At 45.6% G+C, this 20445-nt stretch overlaps 1 protein-coding gene across 3 annotated transcripts in view; it reads right to left on the minus strand.

Annotated features, from left to right (window-relative positions):
• The window catches only part of DYNC2H1 (dynein cytoplasmic 2 heavy chain 1), a 421699-nt gene that overhangs the window by 291986 nt on the left and 109268 nt on the right, over window positions 1-20445 (minus strand). For all 3 annotated transcript variants that reach the window (XR_007770188.1, XM_050927645.1, XM_050927637.1), the window contains exons 55-60: window positions 19029-19166; window positions 13021-13134; window positions 7277-7437; window positions 6023-6146; window positions 2085-2206; window positions 986-1072 (exon numbers count right to left, since the gene is read on the minus strand). Coding sequence is in view for 2 of the 3 variants with exons in the window: in XM_050927645.1 (XP_050783602.1) it covers window positions 986-1072; window positions 2085-2206; window positions 6023-6146; window positions 7277-7437; window positions 13021-13134; window positions 19029-19166 (746 nt within the window). In the remaining variant the exon portion in view is untranslated. The remainder of the gene's footprint in view (window positions 1-985; window positions 1073-2084; window positions 2207-6022; window positions 6147-7276; window positions 7438-13020; window positions 13135-19028; window positions 19167-20445) is intronic.

Genomic DNA, 20445 nt, shown 5'->3' on the forward strand with positions numbered 1-20445 from the left:
CCTGGTCCATTTCCCCTCCGTTGGAGTTGCAGCTGCCTCAGTGGGTATAGGACCCAACCTGCCTCTCTGACCTGCAGGTGCTGGACCTACTGGAGTTAGGAATGGAAGGCTGAGTGCAGACTGGGCAAAACTCTACATCTGTTGATCCTGGGAAGGCTGCCTCACATATAAGTATGTCAACACTGTAATTAAACAGCTGTGACTGACCCGTGTTAGCTGACTCAGGCTAGGGCTGTAGAGCTATAAAAATCGATGGATAGACATTTGGGCTCAGGTTGGAGCCCAGGCTCTGAAACCCTGCAAGATGCTTTACTACAATCTAGGCATACACACTTAGGTTTGACCCAGTGCTTTCTTGGCTGCTTGGTATACTTCTGAGGAGCAGAGGAGCCAGCAGAGAGATGCTGCAGCAGAGGCTCAGGGAGCGTTAAATCCCAAGTTGTTAACCAACCCAGGGAGGAGGAGGAATGTCGACGGGGAAGAACATTGCTTCTGACTGCCCAAAAAACTGGGCAAAACAGTTAAAATAGAAGACGGAAGGGCAGAAACAAAAGAAATTGCCACTGTCTGCTGCTGCAGAGGGAGAGAACTGGCGGCAAGCAGGTGCTGGGATGGGGGAGGGAATCAGAACATGTGGCTACAAAATGCTGATCTTCCTCTTGAGCTGCAGGGAGAGGAGAGCAAACCATATGTCCAGAATCATAGGAGACCATAAGCTGCAGAAAAATAGAGCAATTGATTAAAACCAAATGAAAGAAAACTAGCTGTCCTCTTTTAGACAAAGGATGACGAACAGCTTCTATATCTGAACTTTTCTTAAGCCTCAGGAAGACATCTCTAGACATTTCAAGAATAAGGACTAATCAAACGCAACCATATTTTTGCTGTGAAGCCTTTTCTGTTAAAGTAGCATTAAAATATTAAAATCAATCAACAAATTTTTTATGAAAGCCATTCCAAAGACATGTAAGCAAAACCAACGTACTTCTCTTTTAGTTCTGACACTTTTTGACCAACAGAGTTAAGCAGATCTTCTAGCTTCTGTTTTCTGTCTTCAGTTTTCTTTAGGTTACTAAAAAATAATTTTCTACTTTATTATTGATATAGATTCAGTTAAAAAAAATTAAAAAATTAATAGAGATAGCATTTAGGACCTTCGCACCCAAAGCCACAGCCTTCCTTGATTTTTTTGACCCGTAAATGTCAAAGATAGTCTCAGTTTTCAATTTAAAAAAATGTTTCTAGTACTGTTTATTATAAAAACAGCCTTGAAAATGTAAACCAAACACTAATATTGAAAGTTTGTCACTGTGATTCTTCGTGAAGATCAGGGGTCACGCCAGCTCTCTCCCAACACCCAGTCAGGACTGACTTTTGGGACTTTGGAATACCATGTCACAGGTCCCTCAATTTATAGTGATCCGAAGACTAATTCACTGCTGTGGAGGCGCAGTAGCCATGATTGTGCTGAAACCACCCTGAGATCTCTCCTAACCAGCTGCCTGCAGAAAAAGAAACTGCACCTCCTGTAAAGTAGCAGGATTTTCATTGAGATCACCTAACAGGCTATATTAGGTTTAGGTTACTACATCCAATAAAGAAATGATTATAAACTAGTATGTGACTCTTGCATTATTTCATAGTCACAGAATTTAAGGCCAGAAGGGACCATGAGACCATCTAATCTGACATTCTGTATATCAAGTGGTCCCCAACCTTTTCGTCTGGCGAGCACCAGACAAAGGACCGTAGCGGCAGTTGAGCATCCGCCGAAATGCTGCCGAATTTTAGCAGCATTTCAGCGGATGCTCGACCACCGGCGCATTTAGATGCCCCCCCCCCGGGCGCCACGGTGGGGACCCCTGCTATATATTTATCCTTGTAATTTATACATAACCTATTTCCCCATCTTTCTATTTGTTTATTTATATATGTCATCATTTTGCTATTGAACCAGGATGCACTTTGGGGCAAAGTTATGTGCTATCACTGTACAGTATCACTTTTAAAAAATATTTAATTAATAACACTACAGGTATCTTTGGAATGCAGAACAATTGCAGAGTAAAATGCATTTTACTCACGCTTCCAATCCTGCCTGTTCTTTTTCCAGAGGCTGAATTCGTTCCAAGACATAGGAATACTGGACATTTGCCTTAACCCAAGCTGCAAGTGGAGCAGCAGCAATACTAGCTCGTTTAGCATTCTGAAAAGAAAAATCAATACAAATTATAAAAAGGTCCTTACTGAATTTCACATACAAGAGAAACTGCAAAGTGGACTTTGAGGATAACTCTCCAGGGGAGGGGACTCCAATTATTAGGGAGAGACTGGTAACAGTTATAGGGGATTCAATCATTAGAAACACAGATAGCTGGATTTGCGATGATCGAGAGAACCGCATGGCGACTTGCCTGCCCAGTGTAAAGGTTAGGGTTCTCTCAAGACATCTAGATAGATTTATGTGTAGCGCTGGGGAGGAGCCAGTCACCGTGGTACATGTAGGTACCAATGATATAGAGAAGGACAGGAGAGAGTCCTGAAGGCCAAATTTAGGCTGCCAGGTAAGAGACTGAAATCCAGGGCCTCCATGGAAGCATTCTCTGAAATGCTTTCAGTTCCACGTGCAGGGCCAGTTAGATAGGCAGAACTGCAGGGTCTCAATGCGTGGATGAGATTATGGTATAGGGAAGAGGGGTTTAGATTTATTAAGAACTGGGGAAACTTTTGCGGAAAGGGGGAGCCTATACAGGAAGGATGGGCTCCACCTAAACCAAAATGAAACTAGGTTGCTGGCACTTAAAATTAAAAAGGTCATGGAGCAGTTTTTAAACTAAGGACTGGGGGGAAACTGACAGGTATGGAGCAGCAAGTGGTTTGGACAGACGCATCCCCTAGGGGAGGATCTATTAATGGAGATTCTGTATGTCCTAGTAAAGAGGAGAGAATGGAAGATGATAAAATACAGATAGGACCTGATGAGAAACAGTCAAATGAAAAAGAACTCCATTCAATTTCAGATAGCTAAAAAGTTAAAAGTTTTTAAAATGCTTATATATAAATACTAGAAGTCTAAATAATAAGATGGGTGAACCAGAGTGCCTCGTATTAAATGAAGATATTGACATAATAGGCATCACAGAAACTTGGTGAAATGAGGATAATCAATAGGACACAATAATACCAGGGTACAAAATATATTGGAAGGACAGAACACGTTGTGCCGAGCGGGGAGTGGCACTATATGTGAAAGAAAGCATAGAATCAAATGAAGTAAAAAACTTAAATGAACCAAACTGTACCACAGAATCTATATGGGTAGGAATTCCATCCTCTACTAATAAGAACATAGCAGTAGGGATATATTACCGACCACGTGACCAGGATGGTGACAGTGACTATGAAATGCTCAGGGAGATTAAAGAGGTTATAAAAATAAAAAACTCAACAATAATGGAGGATTTCAACTACCCCCATATTGACTGGGTACATGTCACCTCAGGACAAGATGCAGAAATAAAGTTTTTTGACACCTTAAATGACTGTTTCTTGGAGCAGCTAGTCCTGGAATCCACAAGAGGAGAGGCAATTCTTGATTTAGTCCTAAGTGGAGCATAGGATCTGGTCCAAGAAATGAATATAGCTGGACCACTTGGTAATAGTGACCATAATATAATGAAATTTAACATCCCTGTGGTGTGGAAAACACCACAGCAGCCCAACACGGTAGCATTTAATTTCAGAAAGGCAGACTACACAAAAAAACAAGGAAGTTAGTTAAACTGAAATTAAAAGGCACAGTGCCAAAAATGAAAGCTCTGCAAGCTGCACGGAAACTTTTTAAATACAAGATAATAGAGGCTCAACTTAAATGTATACCCCAAATTAAAAAACACAGTAAGAGAACCAAAAAAGTGCCACCCGGGCTAGCCAACAAAGTAGAAGAAGCAGTGAGAGATAAAAAGGCATCCTTTAAAATGTGCAAGTTAAATCCTAGTGAGGAAAATAGGTTTTGGAGCATAAATTCTGGCAAATGAAGTGTAAAAATATAATTAGGAAGTCCAAAACAGATTATGAAGAACAGCTAGCCAGAGACTCAAAAAGTAATAGCAAATTTAAAAAAAAAAATCAGAAACAAAAAGCCTGCTAAACAACCAGTTGGGACACTGGATGATCAAGATGCTAAAGCAGAGGTGGGCAAACTACAGCCCGCGGGACCCTCCTGCCCGGCCCCTGAGATCTTGGTCCAGGATGCTAGTCCCAGGCCCCTCCCCTGCCGTTCCCCCTCCCTCACAGCCTCAGCGCGCCGTGCCGCTGGGACAATACTCTGGGCTGCTGGGCACCGCAGCTTCAGAGCCTGGCCTGACCCAGTGTTCTGTGCTGCGCTGTGGCGTGGCTGGCTCCAGCCAGGAGGTGCAGATGTAGCGCCACCAGCTACCGGTTCTCCAGGCAGTGCGCTAAGGGGGCAGGAAGCAGGGAGGGTTGGATAGAAGGGAGGGGAGTTTGGGGTGTGGATAGGGGTTGGGGCGGTCAGAGGGCAAGGAACAGGGGGGTTGAATGGGGGCATGGGTCCCAGGGGCGCTCAGGAAGGAGTGGGGCGTTAGATGGGGTGGCGGGAGTAGTCAGAGGCAAGGGCTCTGGGGGTGGTCAGGGGACAGGGAATGGGGGGGTGGATAGACAGCAAGGAAGTTTGGGGTGGCGGTCAGGGGGAAGGAGTGTGGATAGGGGTCGGGGCGGTCAGAGGGTGGGGAACGGGGGGTTCAATGGGTGCAAGGGTCCCAGGGGCAGTCAGGAAGGACAGGGGGTTGGATGGGACAATGAGGGCGGTCAGGGGTGGGTGTTCCATAGGCGGTCAGGGGACAGGGAGCAGGGGGAGGTGGATGGGGTGGGAGTCCCAAGGGGGCCGTCACGAGGCAAGAAGCAGGGGAGCGGATGATATGGGGGGAGGGGAGGGGCCGGGCCACACTTGGCTGTTTGGGGAGGCACAGCCTCCCCTAACTGGCCCTCCTTCCAATTTCCAAAACCTGATGTGGCCCTCAGGCCAAAAAGTTTGCCTGCCCTTGTGCTAAAGGAGCACTCTATGACAACTAGGCCATTGCAGAGAAACTAAATGAATTCTTTTAATCGATCTTCCTGGCTGAGTTCTGCAGGAACTTCCCAAACCTGAGCCATTCATTTTAAGTGACAAATCTGAGGAACTGTCCAAGATTGAGGTGACATTATAGGAGGTTTTGGAACAAATTGATAAATTAAACAGTAATTAGTCACCCGAACCAAATGGTATTCACCCAAGAGTTCTGAAGGAATGGAGGGAGAGATAGCTCAGTGGTTTGAGCATTGGCCTGCTAAACCCAGAGTTGTAAGTTCAATCCTTGAGGGGGCTACTTAGGGATCTGGGGCAAAAATTGGTCCTGTTAGTGAAGGCAGGGGGCTGGACTCAATGACCTTTCAAGGTCCCTTCCAGTTCTAGGAGATTGGTATATCTCCAATTATTTAATTTTTTTTTAATTTTTCAAATGTGAAACTGCAGAACTACTAACTGTCAGTTGTAACCTATCATTTAAATCAGCTTCTGTAACAAATGACTGGAGGATAGCTAGTGTGACACAAATTTTTAAAAAGGGCCTGACAGTAAGCCTGACTTCAGTACTGGGCAAACTGGTTGAAACTAAGAACAGAACTGTCAAACACACAGATGAACATAATTTGTTGGGGAAGAGTCAACATAGTTTTTTAAAGGGAAATCATGTCTCACCAATGTACTAGAATTCGTTGAGGGGGTCAACAAGCATGTGGACAAAAAGGATGGTGAGGCAACTGGGGCAGAAGTCAGTAGAGCCTCCTCTGTCAAATTTTCTCTCTCTGTTTCTACTGATAGCCTTCCCCTCTCTTGGTAGAATTCTCCACTGGCTACCTCCTATCAGTTTAAGTCCATTTTGCACTGTGTCCGTAGCGCACAATGATCCTGGTGGACCACAGAAGTTAGTCCTTTTTTTTTAATGTAATGGAATAAGAGAGTTACCTTTGGATCAAAAGATGTCTTGTTTTTAGACAGCAGTTCTTCTACACTCTCTCGTATTTCCTTTGGAATGTTACGGGCATCAAAGGTTGCAATGTCTTCTCTCACTCCTCTTTTGGCAAGGAAACTGCAAATAGTATGAAATAATTAAATGACAAAGCATTGATAAAAACAAAGTTACTCAGTATACAGTAACTGGAGTTTGAGATGAGTTGTCCATGGGCATATTCCACTGATGGTACGCATGCACCTTGTGTGTCAGAGATCAGTGTCTTTTTGGCCAGCAGTAGCTAGGGAGAGTATATACGCTCTTCAGTTCTCATGCTCTGCTGCAAGGGCATATACGGTGGACCTTTCCATTTTATGGGATTCTGGGCTCCAACATCTGGCCACTGACCCCTGTTCTAACCATTAGAGATGACTCCTGCTCCACTAGGCACAACTGCCCATGTCCCGGTCACTTGACAGTTGGTTGATGCACCAGTTCCAGAATATGACTGCTTTCTGGCAGAGTGGAGAAAATCTGGTACTGCCTTGTTTGTTGATGTAAAACATAGAGGTCATGTTTTTGTCATGATTTGAACTGACTGTTCTGTTGTTAGGTGGAGAAAGGACTTGCAGGCCTTCTGTACAGCTCTGAGCTCTAGGTGATTGATGTACATTCTCCTCTTTCTCAGAGACCATAGACTCTGTGTCATTAGTTTGTCTGTATGAGTGCCCCATCCCTGTAGGGATACATCTGTGACAATAGTCTTGGATGGTAGGGATGCTATAAAGGAAACTCCTCTGCATGCACCTATTCATCTCAGTGAGGATAGGACCAACAGAAGGATGACAAGAGGTGTGTCCAGTGATATCTGGAAGGTGTGAAAACCAACTTCAACCAGCCTTGCAAGCAGCAGAGGTGAAGTCTGGCATGCGGCATCACAAATGTTCAGGTGGCCATTTGACATAGGAAGGCAAATCATGACCATAGATCAGCATTGGGGTTTCTTTCTAGTTGAAGAATTAGGGAAGCAGGCCTTGGACATGGAGGAGTCCAGTATCACGACAATGAATTCAGTCCTTGGAACTGGATGGAGAACCCCTGAGTTATCCATAAAGAGCTATATATTATCTATTCATTGTTAAGAATAAAATTCTTTTACTTCTAGAAGATCATTAAAAACTCATCCAAACCTTTTGAGAGAGTAGAACAGAAATTATTTTCCGTTATATATTGCTGTATTAATGCTTTAAATAAAATCCTCAACTTACCTCTTCATGCTCACCCATGATGTATCAAAAATCCCCATCAGTCGTAAAACACCCTCTAGTATATCTCTGATTATGTCAGGTGGCATTCGTAGTGACCGGATTTCTGACAAAGACTCTGGCTTTATATTTCCAACTGCTAATTTAGCTTCATTAACCAGTGGCTACAAAAAATTTAAAAAAAACAGTTACCTTTTCCGTAACTGGTGTTCTTCGAGATGTCTTGCTCATGTCTATTCTACAATAGGTGTGCGTGCTCACCACGTGCACTGGTGCCGGAAGTTTTTCCTCTAGCAGTACCCGTGGGGTAGGGGGTCCCCCGCAACCCCTGGAGTGGCGCCTGCCTGGTGCGGTATAAGGGGAACTGCATGCTCCCCCTATCCTAAGTTTCTTTTTGCCAGACAACTCCAACAGCAGGGAAGGAGAGTGGGATGTGGAATAGATATGAGCAACACATCTAGAAGAACACCAGTTAAAGAAAAGGTAACTGTTTTTCCTTGTTCGAGTGACAGCTCATGTGTATTCCACAATAGACGATTTCAAGCTATACCTGTCAGAGGTGGGTAGGAGTTCACAAGTTCCCAGGACGGAGGACAGCCCTGCTGAACCTGGCGTCATCCCTGATTTGGGAGATGATCGCATAGTGCAAGGTGAATGTGTGAATCAGTGACCACATGGAGCCCTGCAAATGTCCTGGATGGGGACGTGGGCCATGAAGGCATCCGACGAGCCCTGTGTGTGGGTCAAGTGTGCCCTCATAATGGGTGGCGGAGAACGCCCGCCAGCTCATAACAGGAACGGATGCACAAAGTGATCTTATTGGAAAGGTGCTGAGTGGAAATCGGCTGGCCCCTTGCGCGCTCAGCCGAGGAGACAAACAGTTGTGAGGACTTTCTGAACAGCTTAATCTGCTCAAGGTAGAAAGCCAGAGCCCCCTCCATGCAGAGCATGTGGAGGTGGCATTCCTCACTGGATGCATGAGGCTTGGGGCAGAAGATGGGTAGAAAAATGTCCTGACGCATGTGTAAAAGCAGCAAAGAATCCTGTGGCACCTTATAGACTAACAGACGTATTGGAGCATGAGCTTTCGTGCATGAATACCCACTTCGTCAGATGCATGTAGTGGAAATTTCCAGGGGCAGGTATATATATGCAAGCAAGCTAGAGATAATGAGGTTAGTTCAATCAGGGAGGATGAGGCCCTGTTCTAGCAGCTGAGGTGTGAAAACCAAGGGAAGAGAAACTGGTTTTGTAGTTGGCAAGCCATTCACAGTCTTTGTTTAATCCTGAGCTGATGGTGTCAAATTTGCAGATGAACTGAAGCTCAGCAGTTTCTCTTTGAAGTCTGGTCCTGAAGTTTTTTTTGCTGCAGGATGGCCACCTTAAGGTCTGCTATAGTGTGGCCAGGGAGGTTGAAGTGTTCTCCTACAGGTTTTTGTATATTGCCATTCCTAATATCTGATTTGTGTCCATTGATCCTTTTCCGTAGAGACTGTCCAGTTTGGCCGATGTACATAGCAGAGGGGCATTGCTGGCATATGATGGCATACATTAATTGGTGGACGTGCAGTGACCAGTAACTGCACACTGCACCATAGTAACTCTAGCTCAGGAACCAATCCAGGCAACAAACCTCGAAGCCAACTCTGCCCACACCAGCGACACCATCACAGGACCTAACCAGATCAGCCACACCATCACCGGTTCATTCACCTGCACGTCCTCCCTGATTGAACTAACCTCATTATCTCTAGCTTGCTTGCATATATATACCTGCCCCTGGAAATTTCCACTACATGCATCTCACGAAGTGGGTATTCAGCCACGAAAGCTCATGCTCCAAAACGTCTGTTAGTCTATAAGGTGCCACAGGATTCTTTGCTGCTTTTACAGATCCAGACTAACACGGCTACCGCTCTGACATCTGACCCATGTGGTAAGTGGATTCCACCTTCGGGAGGAATGCGGGGTGTGGGCGGAGCTGGACCTTGTCCTTATGAAAGACTGCGTATGGTGGTTCAGAGGTCAGGGCCCTGAGCTCTGAGACTCACCTGGCTGATGTGATAGCAACCAGGAAGGCTACCTTCCACGAGAGGTGAGACCAGGAGCACATGGCCAGTGGTTCAATCGGCAGCCCCGTGAGACGAGCCAACACCAGGTTGGAACCAGGGGTCTAGAATACAGGAAAAGACGGTCTAGACCCTTAAGGGGTCATAGTATGGGAAAACACCATGTTTCCTTGCATCGGCGGATGGAAGGCCAATATGGCTGCCAGAAGCACCTTGACGGATGAGAGAGCCAGGCCCTGAGCCATCAGATGGAGGAGGTAATCAAGGATAAGATGAATTGGGGCAGTCACCGGAGAGACAGCCTGGTCTACCACTCACCGAGAAAACCGGGACAACTTCACCAAATAAGCGCAGCAAATAGAGGGCCATCTACTTTTGAGGAGGATGCGCTGAACTTGCTCTGAGCATGTTTTTTCCTCTTCACCTAACCACTGAGCAGCCACGCTGTAAGGTGAAGAGCCACTAGGTTGGGATGGAGGAGGCGGCCCTGATCCTGTGAGAGCAGATCTGGGGGGAGCGGCAACGCCCATGGCAGAGCTATCACCAAGCCTCCCGTATCAATACTGCCTGGGCCACGCCAGGGCAATCAGGAGGACTCAGGACCTGTCTGACTTTATCTTCTCCAGGACCCTGCTCATTAGATGGAATGGGGGTAAGGCGTAGAAAAGATGGCCTGACCAGGTCAGGAGAAAGGCAATGGAGATAGCACCCCTCCCCTGGACCAGAACCGAGGGCATCACCAGTTCTGCCAAGTCAGGAATAGGTCCACCTAAGGAGTTCCCCACCTTTGAGAGAGCCGGTGGGCCACTTCCAGGTGTTGCATGATAAGGGCGTGGTACTGAGGACAAGCATCTCACCGACTCCTTTGTCAGGGGTCTGGAGAGGGAGACCAACAGTGCTTCTGAAGCTCCAGCCACCAAGCGAGCTCCCACCGGGGGCTGCGCCAGAGGCCACGGTGCCCACTGGTACCACTGGGCCGGCCATGCCACTCAGTGCCACTGCACCTACTGTGGCACCAGCAGGGCTGGCTGCCCTTGTTGACCACTCTGGCCCGTCCAAGGACAGCTACAAATGGAGACTGGGCTAGCATAGGATCCGCTGCTGTCTCTCTCGACTGGGAAGAGCAGTGGTGCCAGGATCTGTGATGGTCACAGGACCACGATCTCGATGTGGAAGACCGGTACTGACGCAATAGCTGCTCCACGAATGGCCTCAATGGGTGGACACACAATGGTGAGGTGACGGCGATTGATGCTTCTGGCTGGAGTGCTTTGGCAGCAACTTGGAGCAGGAGCCCGAGTGGGAATGGCATCGACAACTGTGCCATGAATGACTGCAGTACCCTCTCCAGGATAAGGACCAACGACAATGTCCACTGTGGTCCCATCAATGTCCGCTCTCTGAGGAGGACCAGTGCCGTGCTTCCCGGCTGGACATAACCCAGCCTGAGAGTCTGGTCAGCATTCAGGGTGATCCACATGGACTCTGCCCTAAGCAGACACAGGACAGTGACCGGCATCGGGAATGTTCCCTCGACCAAGACCGGTACCGAGCCAGGGACGACTGTGGAGATCCCAGCGGAGGCTTGCCTCTGGAGCATGGGGCCGGCATAGGCGGCACTCCAGGCACAGCATGGACAAGACATGGTGGGCTGCCTGGAGGGTTTCAGGCATGGACGACACCCGGAGAGGCCTGTTCTGAAAGGGCCGGGCTTCTCCACTCTACATGAGTTGGAGGCCTAGGGCCCAGTGAGGATGGAAGATTGCTCAACATTAGCCTAGCCTCTGTCCCAAACCTCCCTCGGTGCTGCTGCGAAGAGGGAGTCTTCCTGGCCCTCTTGGCAGGCCCTGTGAATGGGGAGCGGTGCCGATTGGTCGATGGCACCAGAGGATCGCCGCATACTGACACTGCAGTGCCCAGTACCAGCTCGGAGAGGTGTGCCAGGGTTGGGGTCAGCACCAACTCCATCAGAATGGCTCGGAGCCTAATGTCCCTTTCTCTTTTCGCTCTTATGGGTTTCTCCCAAGCAGCGCAAACAGTCAGTGTGCGAGTTGCTTCTTGGCATAGAACACTGACAAGAACCACAGGACTTAAATCCCAGGGCTCGAGGCATGCCCCAGCCCAGGCTCACTGACTAACTAAACTAACTACGCTAACTAACTACAGGTATTAAACAAACAAACAGTTCTGGGGATGAGCTGCAGCAAAGCTGGAGCAGAGCAGTTCCGACGTATCTTCACTGGTGGCAAGAAGGAACTGAGGGTGGGGGGAGCGCACAGCTCCCCTTATACCGCGCCGGACACGTACCACTCCAGGGGTTGTGGAGGGCACTCCCCCCTATGGGTACTGCTAGGGGAAAAACTGGCACCAGTGAACATGGCGAGCACGCACACCTATTGTGGAATACACATGAGCAATCACTCAAAGAAGAATAACTGTTTTATAAACAGGAGACAACAGAACATTTATGTCCTCACAGTTTTCACACAAAACTGGCTTTATGTTTCACTTTTAGCATTTTATTTTCCTCATTACATCCAACTTATTTTTTAAATTTGTATTAACTTCTCAAAGTTTAATTTTAAAAAGGTGAAGTAAGCAGGTATTTACCTATGGCAAGAATTTACTTTCATGCTACACTGTACAGTATAATCCTGACATTCTCTTAATTTTTATTCAGCACAATCATCCAAAAATATTGTAACATTGAAACATTTTACTCATATTTTTTATCCCTTTTCCTGCTGGATGCTTCAGATTTATAAAGAATATGCAATAAATCTTATTAAGGAAGTTCTACACACCATTTTAAGGCTGTCTTTGTGTAAGTACATGGGATTGAAGCCTTCTCTTCATATGCAGCTGCATCTGAGGGTAAGTACCAGCCACAGTTGCAGCCCCCATGCACAGAGCCATAAAGCGAGCAATAAATACTTCTCCAAACCCACTTAAAGCAGTAGGTAAGCACAAGGGCAGCAACTGAGGGCATGCTTTGGCCTGAGAAATCTTCATTGTGATAGACAGAAAATAAAGGTTTCAGAGTAGCAGCCATATTAGTCTGTATCTGCAAAAAGAACAGGAGTACTTGTGGCACTTCAGAGACTAACAAATTTATTTGAACATAAGCTTTCGTGGGCTACAGCCCACTTCTTCGGATGCATAGAATGGAACATATATTGAGCAGATATATATACACATACTGAGAGCATGAAAAGGTGGGAGTTGTCTTACCAACTCTGAGAGGCCAATTAAGTAAGAGAAAAAAACTTTTGAAGTGATAATCAAGATAGCCCAGTACACAGAGTTTGATAAGAAGTGTGAGAATACTTACAAGGGGACATAGATTCAATATTTGTAATGGCTCAGCCATTCCCAGTCCCTATTCAAGCCTAAATTGATTGTATCTAGTTTGCATATCAATTCCAGCTCAGCAGTTTCTCGTTGGGGTCTGTTTTTGAAGCTTTTCTGTTGCAAAATTGCCAGCTTGAGTTCCAAATCCCAGACTGACTGCCAGGGCTGGCAATTAGAGTATCCTGAACATATTTTTTAATATAAATCATTGAGAGAAAATAAATATGAAATCCTATGGTGATTTTTTTTCAAATCTCGCAGATCAAACTGCAAGTCAAAGTCAAATAGGATCAGTTTTATCTATTCATTTTCCTTAGCAGTTCTCACCTGAACCTCTTTTAGTTCATCTTCAATTTTTCTTTTTCTTTCTTCAATTTTTACAACTTCTTCTGCTATCTTGTGTTTAATTTTTTCCATTTCTGTCTTTTGCTCACTGGCATCCTGTTAGAAGAGAGATTATTCATGAGGGAACCCACTTTATTTTCCAAACTTGACTATGTGGTATTATCATACTTTTGATACTCACGTTTCTTTAAATCATTTTACTTTTAAAATACATTTTAATTTGTATAGTATTGTTCATACTAAAGTACTAAAAAAGACTTGACACCGAATTACTGTTTATAGCCCTGATTCAGGAAGGCACTTAAGCATGTTTAACTTTAAACGTGTTTAAGTCTCATTTGACTTCAATGGGCCTTAAGCATGAACTTAACTGCTTTCCTGAAAATAGGAACACTTGCCGGAATTGGAGCCTTTGTAAGGTAATACACATACTTCTTCAACAGGCCAGTAAGGAAAAAAGAGAGAGATTATTATTGTTATGTTTATTTTAAAACATTTGAGAAGCGCTCAGATACTATGGTTGTGGACAACATATAAATAGATATGACTAATTAAGGACGTGTATTTTCTAACCTGGATATCATGTTCGATTTGGACCTGTCTCTAGCTCCTCACATCCAGGCTATATCTAAATCTTGCCAAATCTTTCTGCATAACATCTCTAGGATAAGGCCTTTCCCATCCATCCAAAGAACTAAAACTCTCACACACGCTCTCATCATCTTGCATCTCAATTACTGCAACATCTTTTTTCTCTAGCCTTGACAAATTCAATCCTGTCCTGCACATGTTTATTCAGAATGTTGCTGCAAAGATGATTTTCACAATCTGCTGCTTTGACCACATCACTTCTCTCTTTGCATCCTTCCACTGGCTCTGACTTCTCTACCATATCAAACATAAGCTACTTGTCTTCACTTTCAAAGACCACCATGACACATTCATAGGCGGCGAGTTCCATACCCACGTGGTGCTCGGGCACCAGCAATATTCAGAGCCTAGGGGCCCAGCTCCACAAATATTTAGGGCTGGGGTGGGAGACCCAGTCCCACCTGTGGCCCCCCCACCTTCCCCGAGTGTCCTTGGGCCCCGACTTGCTGCCCTCACACCCCGCTCACCTTTCTGGGACTCCAGAGCAGAGAGGCACTGACACCCTGTCTCTTCAGGGCAGCTCCATGTTGCCTTCCTGAAGCAACTGCCTCCGCAGGGTCCTAGTGCCCCCCATAGTCTGCCCTGGCAGTGATGACTCTGAGCCTGCCCTTTCCCCTCAAACCCTTTCCTTTTCTGGTAGGACCCTCCAGCAGAACAGCCTCCCCCCCCCAACACAGTTACTGCTCCTGCCCCATGCTCGGCAAGAAGGCAGCCCCATCCTTCACCCCCAGTGAGGCTACAGTCAGAGGAAACAGCAAGGAAGGAGGCGCATGCAGCACCCCCCAGGGGAGAGGTGGGAAAGATTCCTGGATCTGAGAGAGGCCCTAGAAGCACATGCAGTGACAGTGGTGGGCGTGAGTGTGTTGCTGGGGGGGAAGGAAAGGGGCGACTCCTCCCTCAGAGCTTGTTGCTGCCAGCAGGGAAGGGCTGGGGGGAGTCCTTCTCTCTGGCCCCTGTCCCAGAGCAGCCTGCCTGCACTCCAAACTCATCCCCAGCCCTGCTGCACCCCAGAGCCCACACCCCAGCCAGAGCTTTCGCCCCCCACCGCATCCTCAACCATCTGTCCAAGCCCTGAACCTCTCCAGCACCCCAAACACCTTATCCCCAGTCCCAGCCAGAGCCCTCACCTCCAACATTCCTACTCTCACCCTAAGCCCCTCCCACACCCCAAGACCCCCATTGCCAGCCCCAGACAGAGCCTTCACCTCCTACACCCCTACTCTTGCCCTGAGCCCCTCCCACACTCCAAACCCCTCATCTGTTGCCACACTCCACAGCCCTCACCCCTGCACTCCATACCTCTGCACCCCTCCCTCATCCAAACTCCCACCCAGTGCCTTGAGCAGGTGGGGGGCAGAGTTGGGGGGGATGGAGTTTGGGCACCACCAAAATTTCTACAAACCTGCCACCCCTGGACACATCTCCACCCTACCCGTCATCTTCCATTCACAATTGAGATGTTGATTCCTGCCTCCAATAAGTCCATGATGTCAGCCTCTTTCATCCACTTGTTCAATTTCAAACAAGCACCTTTGTGTTTTCTCCCACACTACCCCCTATGCTCGGGTGGAGCTCCCCATAAACATCTGCAAATCCACCTCATTATCCTCCTTCAAATCCCTCCTTAAAACTTTTATTTTCTATGGTGTCTATTAAAAAAATTTACAATGGTTAGACAGCTTGTGCTGTGCCCACTGCTTAACATGCTGACCAACACTGCCTCACTGTTTCCTTGAATTCCCTCAACTGTCTATTGATACCCATCTGTTTTCTTTTGTCTCATAGGGTATGGCTACACTTGCAACTTCAAAGCGCTCCCGCGGCAGTGCTTTGAAGTGCGAGTGTGGTAGCGGAACCAGCACTGAAAGAGAGCTCTCCCAGCGCTGCAGGTACTCCACCTCCCATGAGGATTAGCTTACAGCACTGGGAGCTGAGCTCCCAGCGCTGGGGCACTGTTTACACTGGCACTTTACAGCGCTGTAACTTGCTGTGCTCAGGGGTGTGGTTTTTCACACCCCTGAGCGAGAAAGTTGCAACACTGTAAAGCACCAGTGTAGCCAAGGCCACAGACTATATACTTTTTGGGAAACCGACTGCATTTTGTTCTGTGTTAGTGCCTAGAATAATGGGGTCCTGATGAATGAGTAGGGCTCCTAGGCATTACAGTAATACTACTACCACTCAATAATAATAACAACAAACAACAACAACATAGCCTAGAGATGTTGAACACACACAACTGTCATTGAAGTTAATGGGAGCTGACAGTGTTTAGCGCCTTTGAAAATCAGGCCAAAAATGTATAATGCATGCACCCCACAAGTAGCAACAATAAATGTGATAGCATGGGTTAATATGCAGGCCACATTTTGGGGTGAAAAACTGAGCATGGAGAACAGGGCATAGGTCAAGGAGAGGAAAGGGGAACAGGTAGTGATCTGAAAGAGACACGGTAAATTGAACATAAACTGTTCAAAATTCTAGAAACTCCATGGAAGAATACTCTACCCTATGCTGCACAGAGAAAGATGGAAAGCCAAAGAGTGTTGACACCCAACTAGAGAACAAGTAGTGGAGGATATGTCCAAAAAGGAAGATACCACTTTGGTAAGACAGAGGTAAACAAGGAGGCATAAGAAATGAGAGGTCAGAGGTTCATGTAAATTGTGAACACAGATGTTCTTATCTCCACTTATGATGATGATTGAAAAGACAAATTTATGACCATTAAGTGAAGCAAAGTTGATATATGAAGTGACAGGATATGATTCCAAGAAGTGAGGCAGTTGCACTCTGAGCTGAAGTGACAGCAGAAAACAGTGCCTGTGTATAAGCAGCAGAAATGAAGGATGATATTTGTCCATCATAGCATTTAACCTGAAAACATTTACAGACAGATAGGTCACTAATACATTATAATGATATAGCATTAAATCATCTAAGACTAGGTCAGGCATTTTATGCAATGCAAATGTGAATATATCACAGGTAATTAAAAAAGAAGTCATAACCTCAGTTGCACGTCAAAATCACTGTTCAGAAAGAACATCATTGGCATCTTGTGAGCATACATTAGAGCCCTCTGTCTCAACTAACCTGGTTCCTTTTCAAGTTTTTTTTAAATATCAGAGGGACTTTATGCTTCTGTAGTGCTTCTTAGAGGATGTTAACCTCAGACCTGTCAGTCCTGTTAGCACACCTTTGATACTACTGAGCATACCATGTTTCATTGCTTTTGTTCCAACTCCTATTTTAGCCTTACGCAGTAATACCAAACATCATTCTGGAATGCATTAGCAGGAATGTTGTACGCAAGACACAAGAAGTAATTATTTTGCTTACTCCATGCTGATTAGGCCTCAGCTGGAGTATTGAGTCCAGTTCTGGGTGCCACATTTCAGGAAAGAGGTGGACAAACTGGAGAAAGTCCAGAGAAGAGCAACAAAAATGATTAAAGATCTAGAAAACATGATCTCTGAGGTAAGATTGAAAAAATTGGGGTTGATTAGTCTGGAGAAGAGAAGACTAGGGGAGGGGCATGATAACAGTTTTCAAGTACATAAAAGGTTGCTACTATGAGAGGGGGAGAAAAATCTGAGGATAGGACCAGTAGCAATAGGCTTAAATTGCAGCAAGGGCAGTTTAGGCTGGACATTAGGAAAAACTTCCTGTAAGGGTAGTTAAGCACTGGAATAAATTGCAGAGGGAGGTTGTGGATTCTCCATCACTGAAGATTTTTGAGAGCAGGTTAGACAAATACTTGTCAGGGATCATCTAGATAATATTTACTCCTGCCTTGAGTGCAGGGGGGACTGGACTAGAAGACCTCTCGAGATCTCTGCCAGTCCTATGATTCTGTGCTCTACAACGGGTAGGCAACCTATGGCATAGGTGCCAAAGATGACACGCAAGCTGATTTTCAGTGGCACTCACACTGCCAGGTCCTGGCCACTGGTCTGGGGGCTCTGCATTTTAATTTAATTTTAAATAAAGCTTCTTAAATATTTAAAAAATCTTATTTACTTTACATACAGCAATAGTTTAGTTATATATTATAGACATAGAAAGAGACTTTCTCAAATGTTAAAATGTATTACTGGCACGCAAAACCTTACATTAGAGTGAATAAATGAAGACTTGGCACACCACTTCTGAAAGGTTGCCAACCCCTGCTCTACAAGTGTACAAGGGGATTTATGGATAGGATAACAGCCAAGGACTTTCAAATCTCTTCTAGCTTCCAAAAGTCTTCCAGCTGCCCTGGGGAATACTGGGTAAAAGTTATCTTTGCTACAGGAAGCCAACACACCTAGGTAATCCATCATCTGGCTAACATTCAAGTACATCTACACCAAATAAATTCAGAATACATAAAAGCCTCAGAAGACTTGATAAAAATTCCCTCAAATCTTCATGGTTTCACAGATTCTATAGGATAAATATAAGGATAGACATTGCAAGCCAAATATTTTGAGGCTGCAGTCACCTGGTCTACTATAAATAGGAAATCTGTTTTCTTAGACTGAATTTACAGTTGGAAGTATTAATTGCACTTGATCTGCTCTCATTGAAATCAATGACAAAACTCTTTCTGATGCCTATCAGAGCAGGATCACCCCATTATGGCTTACCTTCTGTTTCTAATCTTCAGAATCACATGTAAATCAAATACTAATATCCACTTTCCACAGAAATTGGAAACCTTGCATTTAACTAAGGAAGTGTCACTAAAGAAAATGGATTCTCAAAATAAAAGAGAGAGAGAGAGAGAGAGAGAGACTACCTCAGAGCCAATGGCTAGCAGTTCAAAGGGTGGTCTAAAGAAATAAGCTTGTCTGCTTAAAATCAGAAATATCAGGAAATCTCTACTTTCAACTAGATGCAAAAATGCCACACAAGAAATTTAAAGAACTTGGCACTTAAAATACTACAGATAAAATAGTAGATCTGGTTCAAATTTTTTTGAAAATTTTAAATGTCATTCTCTGACCAACTCTATAAAGTAGAACAGTTAGATACAGAAAGATCTGGAGGACCTTTCAGTCTGAACTGCACCAGTAAGTAACAGTGTTACTTAAGTCCTCTATCCTACTTGGTCGACCCACACATTGATTAAATTCCCTTATAAATAATGTTTTGTCTCAGTGTTAATCTCCTCAAGTTTCAAAGGTTCATGTAACCTCCTAAGCCAACTGCTTTTTAATATTTTCAGGTTTTTCAGCCCTCAATATGCAACTCCAGGCGTGGGAATCTGTGGAGACAATTTCACATAGAAAAAAAAAAGGAGAGGGGGAGAGGGATTTTATTTTTTAAGATTCTGTTGTGACAATCAACATTACCTGCATAGACATTGTAATTTCTTGGAGTGCAGCATCAGCTTCATCTTGCTTAGTTTTGAGTAATATGCTTTGTTCTCCAGCTTTTCTGTTCAGTTCATCTACCAGGGCTTTGGCTTCATTCAGCTTAGACACTCCTGCCTACAAATATATATAAAATGTTTTTAGCAACAATTAGTAAACAAAAATATCTTCACCAGAGAATTTGGTACAGACAACCTTGGAAGGATTAAAAAGTGACCCATTTTGGTACAGACAACCTTGGAAGGACTAAAAAGTGACTTATTTTGACACGAGGTGTAGGGTAAAACATATGCAGGAAAATGTCCTGGTTGGAGTGAAATTGGGACAAAACTTTTGGAAGGAAAGCCAGGTGAGGCCTGAATTGCACCTTGTCCTTGAAGTAGACCATGTATGGAGGGTCAGAGGCGAGGGCCTTCAACTCCAAGACCCCAAAGTAATGGCAACCAGAAAAACAACCTTCCATGACAGATACAGGTAGGAGCAAGTTGCCAATGGTTCAAATGGAGGTCCCATCAGTTTGGAAAGAACCAGGTTGAGGTACCATGCAGGGATCAGTTGCTGAACCTGTGGGTAGAGGCACTCCAGGCCCTTGAAGAAGCTGCCTACCATGGGGTTGGCAAAGATGGAGCAACCAGTCGCTCCCAAGTGGAATGCAGAGATAGCTGCCAGGTGCACATTGATGGAAGAAGCAGCCAGACCTTGCTGCTTGAGTTGCAACAGGTACTTCAGGATGACAGGAATGGGGGCCTGCAAAGGTGGAGAACAGCTGTGGCAGCACCAGATCACAAACCGCTTCCACTTTGCCAGACAGGTAACCCTCCAAATTCCCACTGCTGGAGGGCTTCCCAACAGAGGGGAAAGGAATGGGCACCACCCTGCTTGTTTATGTAAAACATTGCAGTTGTATTGTCCGTTGTGATTCCCACACATTAACCCAAGTGGGCCTGGAAGGTCTACCATACTAATCAAATCGCTCTCAGCTCCTTGATGTTGATGTGGAGCGAGAGCTCGTCTTGAGACCAGAGGCCCTGTATCTGAAGGTCCCCCAGATGTGCGCTCCACCCCAGCGCCAATGCCTCTGTTACCAGGGATGGGGAGGACTGAGGTCTGTGGAAGGGGATTTCCTTGCACACACTTTGACGGTTAAGACACTAGCCCAGGACTGGAGGATGTGATCCAGAAGAGTGACCACAGAGTCTAGACTGTCGCATCCTGGACTGTCGCATCCTAGTCTGTACCACGTACATGTTGCACCACATAGGTACAAGATGCCATGTGACCAAGTGGTCTCAGATAGGCCCTTGCTGTGGTGGTAGGGTACCATCTGAGACCTTGTACGGAGTCTGAGATCATTCAAAAACAGGTCTCCAGCAGGAATGCTCTGGCATGACCCGGG

Source organism: Gopherus flavomarginatus, chromosome 1, assembly GCF_025201925.1.
Source record: "Gopherus flavomarginatus isolate rGopFla2 chromosome 1, rGopFla2.mat.asm, whole genome shotgun sequence".
NCBI lineage: Eukaryota > Metazoa > Chordata > Testudines > Testudinidae > Gopherus > Gopherus flavomarginatus.